Below are 12,222 nucleotides of genomic sequence, written 5' to 3'. Positions count from 1 at the left end.
TACATATACATACATACATACATATGTATGTACAAAGTAAATATATAATTTTAGATGTATAGGAGTTCACTTCGAGTGCTCGTTAAGCGCGTCGTCTGAGCAATGAGTAAATGGAGAAAGTTTAAAAGTATTCAGCTGATGTCTTAATGCGCATGCGTGCAGTTTAAATAGTTTAGGAGTGGGCCAGCAACAACAGCAACATCAACAAACCTTGATAAGTGTCAACTGCCAATGGCTAAAGCCGAGCTCTGGGGCTGAGCGCTCACAGCGCCGGTCGAACCCACGTAAATACATACGTATATATGTGTATGCCAGTGATTGTGCTTTTTTCAGTTAACTACCGGAGTTGAAGACCAACAAATTTTCATAAGCATGAAGGTGTAGCGCTTGACTCATATCTTTGTGTGCAGTAAAGACATTGAAATTATTTTTGAAAATTCGATTTTAGTTGAACTTTTATACGAGCGACGATCGGACGCATCGATTTTTGAACTTCTCCACGGTGTCGAAAAGTTATCGAGTTTATTTATTTATTAAAATTAGTGTTTTAAAAGAGAAGCTGATAAACTATACATAAAAATATTTTCGATGCCATTTTTATTGTTTCATTAAACTGCTTATGTTAATAAATTAAATAAATGATTTTTTCAACTAAATAAATAATAAATAACAAACAAAATGAAAACGAAAGTTAAGTGCATACAAAAACGGAGTGACAATGAATTCTTAAGGTTCGCTAATGCGGCTAGTCATACCAATGACGAGTGTGCTTTTGTGATGAACATTAAACGCTTTCGTTTACAATCAATGGCTAAATGCTTGGTTGTGGCAATCGTTGTGAACTTGGCCAATTTGGCATTATGTAATGAAACCAAAACTGATGTGAAAATAACGCCATCGCTTAAGTATTCGAATGATTCATTGAGCGGTTTGGCAAGCACAGGAGTGTCATTGGAAAATGCTTCGCCATTGGTGTGGTCAGAATTACTCGAAGATTATATATTGAGGTAATGATAATCAACATAATGATATAATTTGAAGTATGAATGTAAGTAACAAGTAAAGAAATGCTAAGTTCGGGTGTAACCAAACATTTTATACTCTTGTAACTTGCAAGGATCAAAGCAGGGACCTTCAGGTGTTAGAAAAACTTTATATTTAAAAATGTTGCGAAACAATTCAACATTAATTATTCGATTAATTTGTAAATGGATAACAATAAAATTTGGTATTTTATTAAGTTACATTATAGGTCATAGATTTACTCAGATTTATTACTATATTTTACTTCCCGGCAGCTAAATTTTTTTAAATATCAATATGGGATATAAACTCAACTGAAAAAGCTAAATTCGCAATTCATTATTTTAGGGTTATAAGGTTTAAATCAATGGAAATTTTGACATTGTTGAGGTATACTTTAGATTATATTTTCAAGTAATTTTATAAATATAATATATAACTCACACATTGAACGACATGTTCGGCATAATGTTCGATAAAATAACGAAAATCAATATAGTATGTAGTATTTGGGAGTTGGGGTAATTAGTAGACTAAATTCACATATTTCGGCATTAAACTGTAGTATATCCAATATTATACGTTGAACGATAGTACCATATATCCAATATTAATCAGTTAATTTTACTAAGATTGCGATTTTATCTTTTTCTGGCGATACAACATACTATTAACAGAATAAAATGCTCCCTGAGTTTCATTAAAGTACCTCAGATACCGTCACCAACATATAACATATGGAGTAAAATCAACCGGAGGTTTGAAAATTCTGTGATTAGCTACAATATATAGGGGCTAAGACAAGTTTTCACCCGATTTTATTTATTACAAAGATACACTGTTATTAGGAAAATATATTTTTTCATTTTTGCATATTTATGGGCTTGAACAGTTTTGGTTCGATTTGGACAATTTTTGGTCATAAGGTGGCACACTTTAGAGAGACTATTTGTGCAAAGTGTTATCCCGATATATTTTTTGGTGCTTTATTTCTGTATTGGAATGTGAAAGACCCAGATAGAATTTCAATTTGTGTTATATGGGAAGTAGTCGTGGTTGTGATCCGATTTCCTCCGTTTTCGCACTGTAACATGGGAATGTTGTAAGAATGTTATGTAATAAATTTAGTTGAAACGGTCGAGCAGGTCACGAGATATGTGATTTCACCTAAAAGTGGACGGTACCACGCCTACCGTATACTGGCTCCTATAAAGCCCTCTTGTGCCTTCCTGGGTGTAAAACTTAATGTCTCCGAGGCATTTAGTTATTTATTTACCACACTTTTAGTAGTTTTTTACAAAACCGTTATATGGGGAGTGGGCGGGGTTATCATCCGAAGGGTTGAAAACATTTGTTTGGTGCAAATGTGAGAGATAGAGGTTTATTGGTTTGGGAGATATATAAGTATGTATATTAAACTAATTAGACCAGTTGAAATCTGGATGTCTGTCTGTAGGTCCGTCCGGGTGTGAAAGCGATAACTTAAGTAAATATAAAGATATCTTAATGAAATTTGGTACATATGTTCCTTGGCAAAAAGGTGAGGACGAGTTTATATATGGGCGCAATCGGACCACTGCCACGCTAACAAGACGTCATTAATCGAAAACCTATAAAATTCCATAACTAAGCGCTAAATTAAGATATAAACCTGATATTTGATACAGGGAACTGCAGTAAAAAGGGGCACTTGCAAACTAAAAATTTTGAAATAAAAATGAGCGTTTCCCGCCCTTTAATAGGTTTAATGTACATATCTTTTAAGTCTCAAAAGTTACAATAACGAACTTCGCTTAGGAAAAATCCTATAAGAACCACTGCCGACAGGGCGAAACTGGATGAAATAGAATTATAACAGCACACTCTCCTCATTAAACAGTTTTGTTAAAAACGTGATAAATCAATAATTAAATGTGCCAGAGACTTTAAATTATACACCTAGGATAATACAAGAGGGCTTTATAGGAGCCGGGGTCAAAGTTAGAAGATGAACGTTCCATAAAAGGACTTGATTTTAATCAATCAGTTTGTAGCTATATCTTATACTGTTTTGATGCCGGCGGTTCCGTCCTACGAAAAGAACATATACAAAATTTCAGATCGATATCTCAAAAACTGAGAGACTAGTTGGCGTATATACAGACAGATGGACGGACAGACAGACTAATAACGTATGAAATAAAAAATGTACATACCCGTTCCTACGTCAGTCGAGTGTATGTAAACAGAATGGACCCAGATTTGTATTCCAACAAAGGCGGAGAGCTTCAGTCTCTCCTCTCTCCTCTCACATGTTCGGATTAAGGATGTTAATGTCATTATATAAAACTGAGTTATTGTGGTCTAAATTGTATGGTGAAGTAAGATGAGGACAAAACTTAATCTTGTTTGCTATAATTGTGCTCGCACCCGCAGGCTTTAAGCTTTACTGTGATAGTCATAACTTCGAAGTTGAAGTCGTCTACAATTGAATCAGATCCATCAATAATAATATCAATATTTAAATCCAAAATAAATTATACATTATAAAACAAGAGTTAGGTTAAACCGAATAGACATTTCCTCTCAACGAACAAAAAAAAGACAATACAGTCAGTAGAACTTCTATCCTGCCCGTTCCAATACGAGTATTTGGTGTGATTGATTCGATTATTACTACATCTGATAAAGCGACAGTTGGGACGTTGAAGGGATTAATTCTACAAGTAATTGTTCGACCTTTATGCGTTAGCTCTGAGCCCAATGGGAATCCCATTTTAATTTCGTACGACGATATAAAAACTTTCCCCATCACTTAAGTAACGTTTCTTCTTTTCAATCAACTTTTTACAGCCAATCTAGTCCAAGTGCGCGCACATCAAAAGATCTGCCATTCATTCCCAGCCAGAATGATATGTCTATGATAAATGCAAATATGCAAAACGGAGGACCCGGTCCGCTTTCTTACCACTCTTCAGCTTATAAACGACCAAATGTCTACATAACGAAACGCATCGGCGAAGCAGTCGAGTTAGAACCACACATGCGACCACCGGTTCATGTAGTGAATCCACAATTTCGTCCTATGACAAACCAAATGATACAACAGCAACAACTACAGGAACAACAACAACGTCAACAACCAGGATTTTTCCAACAACTGTTCGGCTTAGGTGGAGGCGGCAGCAGTCAGTCTCAATCACCACCAGCACAACCACCACCGCCAGTGCGACCAGTACCCGTGCAACAGCACCATATACAATCGGTACAACATAACGGAGCGCAACCACCATTTCGGGCAGTAACAGAAAATGATCTGTATCTATTGGGTGCGATCGAGAAACTCGTTTATCGCGTGGATTACTTGGAGAGTCGCATACGACGCGCCGAACAATTAATCTACTACTTAATGGCGGGAAACAATCAGAAAGAAGGTGACTAACAGAACCCCTTTTTTTTGTAAATTTACTTTAAACTAATATTTTTTCGAATTTCAGTGCGCGATCCCTGCCCTGCAAATTTCACACGTATCAGTGATAATTGCTATTACATCAATAGCAACCAGCAGGTGAATTGGAAGACCGCCAACTCAGCGTGTAAGGCACTGAATTCACATCTTGCGGAGTTTGAAAGGGGTTCGGAAAATGAAGAAATCATGGCTCACCTACTCAATCAGCCTCAGCATCGTGGGCGCGACTACTGGTTGGGTGGCTTAAATCCCGGTTTGCTTTGGATTTGGTCTAATTCGGCGAAACCGGTCAATCCAAATATGAATCTCACATCCATTGCCATGTCACATGCAAATAATACAGAGAGCAATACAATCGATGTGGACGACAAGGATAAGAAGAAGAAGAAGGACGAAGATGATCCTTCCCTCAATGAAACTATCCTAAATAATACAGTGGAGATTGAGGGTCAAGGTCGTTGCTTGCGTCTCTCTTACAATCCCACAAAACACATTTATAATTACTATGGACAGGAGTGTACTTCGAGGCATTACTATATCTGTGAAGCGGAAGACAAAACACTGGATAATAAAATTAGGAAAATCAGCAGAGAACTAAAGTTGTTCGAATGATCACGCAATTGAATAAACTTTCTTGTTGTTGAAGGCCATTGCCGCTTTAAGATCAGAATACATAGTCATCGGTTAAATTTATGTCGAAAATAACTATGATAAATATGTTTGATATTGACATTGGATTATGACTGACTGTATTTTAGTTTCAGGATGATATAAAGGATGTCATAGTTTTTTTGGAGATATTAAAGTTTAGCAGTTGACTGTAAATTGATTTTAAGTGCAGCACATCTTTGTTGTTTTTAAGTTTTAACTTATTTTAAAATAAATCGTAAACCATATTAATTTATACTAATTTATATATAAATGATATAAAAATATATTGATATTTGAAAAAATATCACGGAACTACTTTATGAACTCCTTTTTTAATTTTTGATTGCCGACAGTCTCTATAAACTAAGGTTGCTCGATGCAATGGATGTTCGAGGAACACCTCAGATGCAGAAACTTCATCAATCAGCGAACAGGCAAAAAGGCTTATACATTTAGAAAAAAAGGGTTTTGATTAAAATGGTTCGGGACATCATAGGGTACATACCCCTGAGATCTCACCTTCAATAACTTGGTAAAGCGACAGAATGCAGACCATGCGCGGTGGATGACATGGATAAATTTATCTATAGTGGATGATAAAAACGTTAAGGCATAACATTGGCGAAATTCCAAAATCTCTTCAATGGCTTGAGACAAGATGTCCCAATATAAAAGAAATTGGACAGTGGGAGTGGAAAAACTAAGATTTTCAATTATGTGTAGGTGCTAATTCACAATCAATAGCAGTTAACACGTTTATCCCGAAAAGTTCAATAATTCAGAAATATTGGTATCAAGAGAGAACAAGCGGTCATTAATACGTTTTCGATTACCGCTATCGTTCACTCCGTTAAAAAATTGGGATGCTTATGATTCACAAAAATAAAGGCGAGAGCAGCAGTGGATGTTACACTAAAAACTGAACATATGATCATTACACAGGACTTGGAGAAAAAAAAGCGTGGTCCGCATGAGGTAACGTATAGGCGGTAATACCAAAATATATGTACAAAAGCTTAATAATTGATTAGCATAAAACTTTCCTCGTGTTGCTTGACATTTCTTACTTTAACCACGAAGCGATGAAAGCAAAGGATATGCGAGAATGGACGCTTTGCTTTCCGTGCTTCACTCTAATAATGGCGACTGTTGCTTGGCAAAGCGTGAAATGATGGGAGTTGCCCCAAATTTTGAATTGCTTTGTTTAGCCTCAATGGGAACGAAGTCTTATATAGCATAAATCCAACTTATCTGTGAAAACAAATGTCTGAAGCAGAGACAAGCAAGAGTTATATGCGAATGCCGTAAGAGATTTACGAATCTACCAAGAAGACAAACAAGAAAGTCGACTTAGTTTTTTTATGTTATTACAAAAAAAGTTTTAAAACAGTGTGCTCCTGTTTTTTTCATTTAATCTATATATAATGTAAACTTATATTAATTACAAAAAATTTAAAAAAAGACGTAATGACTTATAATACCTGTTGATGTGAATACCCCTGCAGGTTCACAGCTGATAACATAAGATTGCCACATTATAGAAATCGTAAAAAAATTCGTCTTAGTATTTTGCATATATATGGCAATATTTCGAAGCCTAAGCGAACACACAAAGTGCCGCCAGGCAAATAAAGTAACAATTTGTTTAGAGATAAAATAAACATCAATCAGTAAATATTACTAGCATTTATACAAAATGACTTCTATAATAAAGCTTCATACAATATCCGGGGCAATGGACGAAACGCCACCCTGCTATATATTGCAAATTGACGAAGTGCGGATACTGCTTGACTGCGGTTGGGACGAAAAATTCGATCCCAACCTTATAAAGGAATTAAAAAGGTAAGAAAAAAGTAAATAACATATTTATAAATAATGTATTTTTTTTACCGACAGGCATGTGCACACCATCGATGCTGTGCTTCTGTCCCACCCTGATGTTTATCACTTGGGTGCTTTGCCTTACCTCGTCGGCAAACTTGGCATGAATTGCCCGATCTATGCTACAATCCCTGTTTATAAAATGGGGCAAATGTTTATGTACGATTTATATATGTCGCATTATAATATGTACGATTTTGATTTATTTTCACTTGACGATGTGGACGCGGCTTTCGATAAAATCATTCAACTTAAATACAATCAAACAGTCTCTCTCAAAGGTTAGCCATACTTGTACTTAACCCAAAAATATACCAATAACTTTTTTTGTTTTGTTTAGGTAAAGGCTATGGTATCACTGTAACGCCATTGCCAGCAGGGCATACGATAGGTGGCACTATTTGGAAAATCCTCAAAGTGGGTGAAGAAGACATTGTTTATGCTACAGATTTCAATCATAAAAAAGAGCGTCATCTAAATGGCTGTGAACTGGAGCGCCTCCAACGGCCATCATTACTTATAACAGATGCTTTTAATGCACAATATCAGCAAGCACGTCGTCGTGCGCGCGACGAAAAACTGATGACAAATATTCTACAAACGGTGCGCAACAATGGCAATGTTTTGATTGCGGTGGATACAGCAGGTCGTGTGCTGGAGTTGGCGCATATGCTTGATCAACTTTGGAAAAACAAAGAATCTGGTCTGATGGCCTATTCACTGGCTATGTTGAATAACGTCAGCTACAATGTAATTGAATTTGCAAAGTCACAAATTGAATGGATGAGCGATAAGCTGATGAAGTCATTTGAGGGTGCACGAAATAATCCCTTTCAATTTCGTCACATGCAACTGTGCCATAATTTAGCTGAGCTGGCAAAGATGTCCAGTCCAAAGGTTGTGCTGGCCAGCACACCCGATTTGGAAAGCGGCTTCACGCGTGAATTATTCGTGCAATGGGCGGCAAATCCTTTGAATAGTATAATAATTACATCCAGGTAATTAATTTTTCTTAGATAATATGTATACCAAATATAAATATATAAATTTTTTGCTTAGGACGTCGCAGGGTACATTAGCAATGGATTTGGTTGACAATGCTTCACCGGGGAGAAAGCTGGAACTAGATGTACGTCGACGTGTAGAACTGGAGGGTGCTGAATTGGAAGAATATCTGCGCACACAAGGGGAAAAGTTAAACCGTTTGATTGTTAAGCAGGATGTAGAAGAAGAAAGCAGCTCGGATTCGGATGATGACATCGAAATGAGCGTTATTACCGGCAAGCATGACATCGTTGTCCGGCCGGAGGGCCGTCATCACAGTGGCTTCTTCAAATCTAACAAAAAACACTATGCCATGTTTCCCTTCCATGAAGAGAAAATCAAGTGTGACGAATATGGCGAAATTATCAATTTAGAGGATTACCGCATCTCGGAAATGGGTTTTGAAACGACGATCGATGAAAACAATAAGGAAAATATCAAAAAAGAAGAACCGAAGGAGAGTAAAACGAATACAAATGGTATAAACAATTATATAATTATTCATTCAAAACTAAACTTAACAAGATTTCTTACAAATAGATGTTCAGTTGTTGGAGAAACCCACCAAATGCACCAGTCAGCGGAAAACAATCGAAATTAATGCACAAATTCAGCGAATCGATTTTGAAGGCCGCTCGGATGGTGAATCGATGCTTAAGATATTATCTCAATTGCGGCCCAGACGTGTCATTGTAGTACACGGCTCAGAGGAGGCCACCAGTGTTGTTGCCAATCACTGTCAACAAAATATTGGAGCAAGAGTTTTTACGCCACAAAAGGGCGAAGTAAGTTTTTTTTTAATACTTCTTCCACCTAAATTTTAAACTCATTTTATTTTAAACACAACAGACCATTGATGCCACAACCGAGTCGCATATCTACCAAGTGCGTTTGACGGAGGGTCTAGTGGCTCAGCTACAATTCCAAAAGGGGAAAGATGCCGAGGTGGCCTGGGTGGATGCCCGTATTGGCATGCGTACGCAGGCTATAGATTCGAGAGCCACGAATGACGGCGACATGGTAGTCGAGGTATCGGAGGATAAGACTCTTACACTTGAAACACTCGAAACCGACGACATACCTGTGCACAATGCTGTGTTGATTAACGAACTAAAGCTGTCCGACTTCAAGCAAGTGTTGATGCGCAACAATATCAGTTCGGAGTTTTCTGGTGGTGTATTATGGTGTGCAAATGGCACGCTGGCTCTACGGCGTATGGATGCGGGTAAAGTGACTATGGAGGGTTGCGTATCAGAGGAGTACTATAAAATTAGGGAATTGCTTTATGAACAATATGCCATTGTTTAGTTATTTAGATTATAATTACGTAAAAAAATATTACATTTTGTATTAATTTAATAAAAAATTAAACAACAAATTAATTAAAGTAGCAGTAAATCGTTTATTTGGACATAAATTGCATCATAGGATCATCTGTGCGCGGCCGCTTGCGTTTCCACTCATCGATTTCTTCCTCCGTCGGTGCCTTAACGTCGTATTTGCTGTTGTAGCCGCGCTTACGTTCATCCTTGTGCTCGTCTTCATCTTCCACCTTGGCGCGTATGTCACGCAAAGCAGCTTCCAACTGCACTTTCTTCTTTGCACGAAGAGCTCTTTCCTTTGTTTTTTCTTTTTTCTCTTTTCGCTTTTGATTCTTTCGTTTCTTTTCACGCTTCTTCATTTTTTTCTTCACCTTTTTATTTTCTAACTGCGCTTTTTTGGCCTCCTCTTCGTCTTCTGATGAAGATGATGAGGATGAAGAAGACGATGACGATGAAGAAGAGGAGGAGGAAGAGGAGGCAGATTCTGCTGGTTCCTCTTTTTCTTCCCTTGTCTCTTCTGTAGTTATTGCAGTATCTGATACGCAAGTGCCCGTGGCGGGATTTAGCAGATCAGCTTGCGCGTCTGGATCCTTCATGCCAATGCAATAAGAGTTCTGTGGCAATACATAAATAATTAAATATTTCGAACATAAAATTGGGACAAGTAATTGTAAAATACCTTTATAAAAGACTTGCAACACTTGTAGCCCCAACGTCCACCATTCCAATAACTGCCCCAGACAGTTGTATGATTATTAATCATGATATCCTCTTCGTAAATACTACGAGCTTTTGGTTTTTCTATGCCTTTAATAACTTTACCACTTCGTGAGTATTCGATGTATTCTTCTGATTGAGCAAGAAGCAGCGATTTGGGAGGTGCTTTCAGATGCTCCTCGCCACCATATTTCTCCACTATGTGGTCTTTAGTCTATTAATATAATAATAAAGTAGAAATCTAGAATAAGATTTTAATATTTAAGTGAGCATTGTACTTACACTAGACTTGAACTGTTCTTTTTTCTTGTCGTACTCCTTCTGTAGCAGCTCTAACTTCGTGGGCTCAGCAAGTAAATGCACATCAACGCCTTTGCCATGCGCTTCCCAAGCGAACAGTTGAGCCGTAGCATGTTTTGTAGTGTCACCTGAAAAACGGACAAAATTTTCCCCAGCAAATTCCACTCTGTAAATAGTAAAAAAGTTGAATATAAAAAAAAAAATAATTTACAAGGCTTACTCTTCTGGTGTCATGTGTGGATTTGGATTATCACGCATAGAACGTGTTTTTGGATCATAATAAGCTGAGTTCGGATCCAAATTTCTAAGATACTTTGCAGTGTCCTCACGTATACGCAGATTTCGCACAGTGATTCGTTGTTTTGAGTCCACTTTAGTGCCAGGCATGTCTACCTCGTCTACGTATTTATCCTCGTTGTCATTATCATCCGAAAACTCTGCATCAGGATCTATAATATACACATAAAAATATAACTAAATTGCTGACGATAAAATGTTTCGAATAACTTACTTTTTTTCAACTTCTCTGCTTTTAGTTGCCGCTTGGCTTCCTCGACTTTTTCATATTCTTCAATTATTTCTTTATGATTGGCGGGATCATATGAGCTCCATCGATCGCGTTTTTCATCATAATTAACCGCTGTATCTTGCACTACATGCTCATCATGCACCACAATCGACTCAGCATATCTGGCCAACACTTTGCGTGGTCGCTCCAAGCAATCTTTTTTCTTATGCGTCATCGCACCACAATTTTCGCATGCACCCTTTCGGAATTTCGTCACCAATTTAGTGGTATCTAAACCTTTTGGTGCACGTTGTTCCAGCTGACCCTGCTCATCCTCTCTTTGTGGCCGTTGATGTTTTAATGTTGGACCTTGTGCATTATAATACCAAGGTGCATTGGAAATGTATTGTGGTATATGTGGATTGATATCTCGACCCTCCTCATCAACCGCAGCAGGTGCAGTACCTGCTTTACGAGCTTCTTCTAACTCTTTGGCTTTACGCCAATCCTCACGGGATTTCTTTTTTGGTTCTTCACTGTCAACATCCTCTTCTTTATTGTGTATGAGCTGCGAAACAGGTGCGCGCACAACACCAGAACTCATTTTTACGAGATTTTGTTACAAATTGCACTAGTACTGATAGTTTTTTGAGGCAACGCAATTTTCGCAATTCGGAACACAGCAAAATTAAAACATTTGTTTGTGTTAATAATTTTTGACAAACGCTGCAATAATCGATAATTGCCGTTATCGAATGTTATAAGATCGATGTATGTCGCTTACACTCTTACTTCAGTTTCACAATCCAAATAAAATGTTTCAAAGTATAAAATGATTTTATATGATATTTTAGCAAAATTTTATATAATTGTTGTATATATAATATGTCTCTTTCTAACCTATAGATGTTTTACCTATATTAATATACTTGTCAAATTATATATTAATATACTTGTCAAATTGTATTCAAGACCTAACTAAGCAAATTATTTAACAGACTTGACAAGTAATGTCGGATATAAAATCAAAATGATCTACAATTTTTGGTTGAAATTGAAAAGTCCATATTTTTGTATAACCTGTGGATTTATTCAAATGCATTTTTTCAGATCATTAACATATCTTATGTGAAAAATTAGTTTATTTAAATTAAAATTAAATATTGATTGACGGCACTGGTCAGAACTTCAATTGATAAGATTATTCTAAAGAGAAAAAATTAGATAAATTGCAAAAGGCGTATTATCTAATTTCCCCATCGTCGTTGTCTTCTACTAGCTCTTTTTTGAAGTTGTGAGTGTCAAGTTTATCTCCAATTCGACTT

The 12,222-nt window shown here is 36.9% G+C and overlaps 3 protein-coding genes across 3 annotated transcripts; 2 read left to right on the top strand and 1 right to left on the bottom strand.

Moving 5' to 3' along the window:
- The first annotated feature begins 397 nt into the window (after positions 1-397).
- LOC106618241 (uncharacterized) lies at positions 398-5,442 on the top strand. Its single transcript, XM_014235902.3, has 3 exons — positions 398-1,007; positions 3,856-4,436; positions 4,500-5,442. The coding sequence occupies exons 1-3, from the start codon at positions 679-681 to the stop codon at positions 5,081-5,083; spliced, it is 1,494 nt and encodes a 497-aa protein (XP_014091377.2). The 5' UTR covers positions 398-678; the 3' UTR covers positions 5,084-5,442.
- A 1,269-nt stretch (positions 5,443-6,711) lies between these two features.
- Cpsf100 (cleavage and polyadenylation specificity factor subunit 2) lies at positions 6,712-9,440 on the top strand. The gene is made up of 6 exons (XM_014235933.3): positions 6,712-6,967; positions 7,022-7,287; positions 7,347-8,004; positions 8,066-8,529; positions 8,591-8,835; positions 8,900-9,440. Exons 1-6 carry the CDS (start codon positions 6,819-6,821, stop codon positions 9,356-9,358), a joined length of 2,241 nt encoding a protein of 746 aa, XP_014091408.2. The 5' UTR covers positions 6,712-6,818; the 3' UTR covers positions 9,359-9,440.
- On the bottom strand, positions 9,433-11,621 carry Slu7 (Pre-mRNA-splicing factor Slu7). The gene is made up of 5 exons (XM_014235934.3): positions 10,901-11,621; positions 10,610-10,838; positions 10,372-10,555; positions 10,052-10,303; positions 9,433-9,986 (listed from the first exon to the last, which is right to left on the bottom strand). The coding sequence occupies exons 1-5, from the start codon at positions 11,499-11,501 to the stop codon at positions 9,453-9,455; spliced, it is 1,800 nt and encodes a 599-aa protein (XP_014091409.1). The 5' UTR covers positions 11,502-11,621; the 3' UTR covers positions 9,433-9,452.
- Between the last annotated feature and the right edge of the window lie 601 nt (positions 11,622-12,222).

Source organism: Bactrocera oleae, chromosome 2 (assembly GCF_042242935.1).
Source record: "Bactrocera oleae isolate idBacOlea1 chromosome 2, idBacOlea1, whole genome shotgun sequence".
Classification (NCBI taxonomy): domain Eukaryota; kingdom Metazoa; phylum Arthropoda; class Insecta; order Diptera; family Tephritidae; genus Bactrocera; species Bactrocera oleae.
The sequence above is the reverse complement of the archived record's forward strand: the minus strand, read 5'-3'. Positions and strand labels throughout refer to the sequence as shown.

Coding starts and splice junctions, on each gene's coding strand:
- LOC106618241 (XM_014235902.3), top strand. CDS start 679: ATGAAAACGAAAGTTAAGTGCATACAAAAACGGAGTGACAATGAATTC. Junction 1,008..3,855: donor CTCGAAGATTATATATTGAG/GTAATGATAATC, acceptor AACTTTTTACAG/CCAATCTAGTCCAAGTGCGC. Junction 4,437..4,499: donor GGGAAACAATCAGAAAGAAG/GTGACTAACAGA, acceptor TTCGAATTTCAG/TGCGCGATCCCTGCCCTGCA.
- Cpsf100 (XM_014235933.3), top strand. CDS start 6,819: ATGACTTCTATAATAAAGCTTCATACAATATCCGGGGCAATGGACGAA. Junction 8,005..8,065: donor AGTATAATAATTACATCCAG/GTAATTAATTTT, acceptor TTTTTTGCTTAG/GACGTCGCAGGGTACATTAG. Junction 8,530..8,590: donor GAGTAAAACGAATACAAATG/GTATAAACAATT, acceptor TCTTACAAATAG/ATGTTCAGTTGTTGGAGAAA.
- Slu7 (XM_014235934.3), bottom strand. CDS start 11,501: ATGAGTTCTGGTGTTGTGCGCGCACCTGTTTCGCAGCTCATACACAAT. Junction 10,556..10,609: donor CCACACATGACACCAGAAGA/GTAAGCCTTGTA, acceptor TACTATTTACAG/AGTGGAATTTGCTGGGGAAA. Junction 9,987..10,051: donor GTTGCAAGTCTTTTATAAAG/GTATTTTACAAT, acceptor GTATTGCCACAG/AACTCTTATTGCATTGGCAT.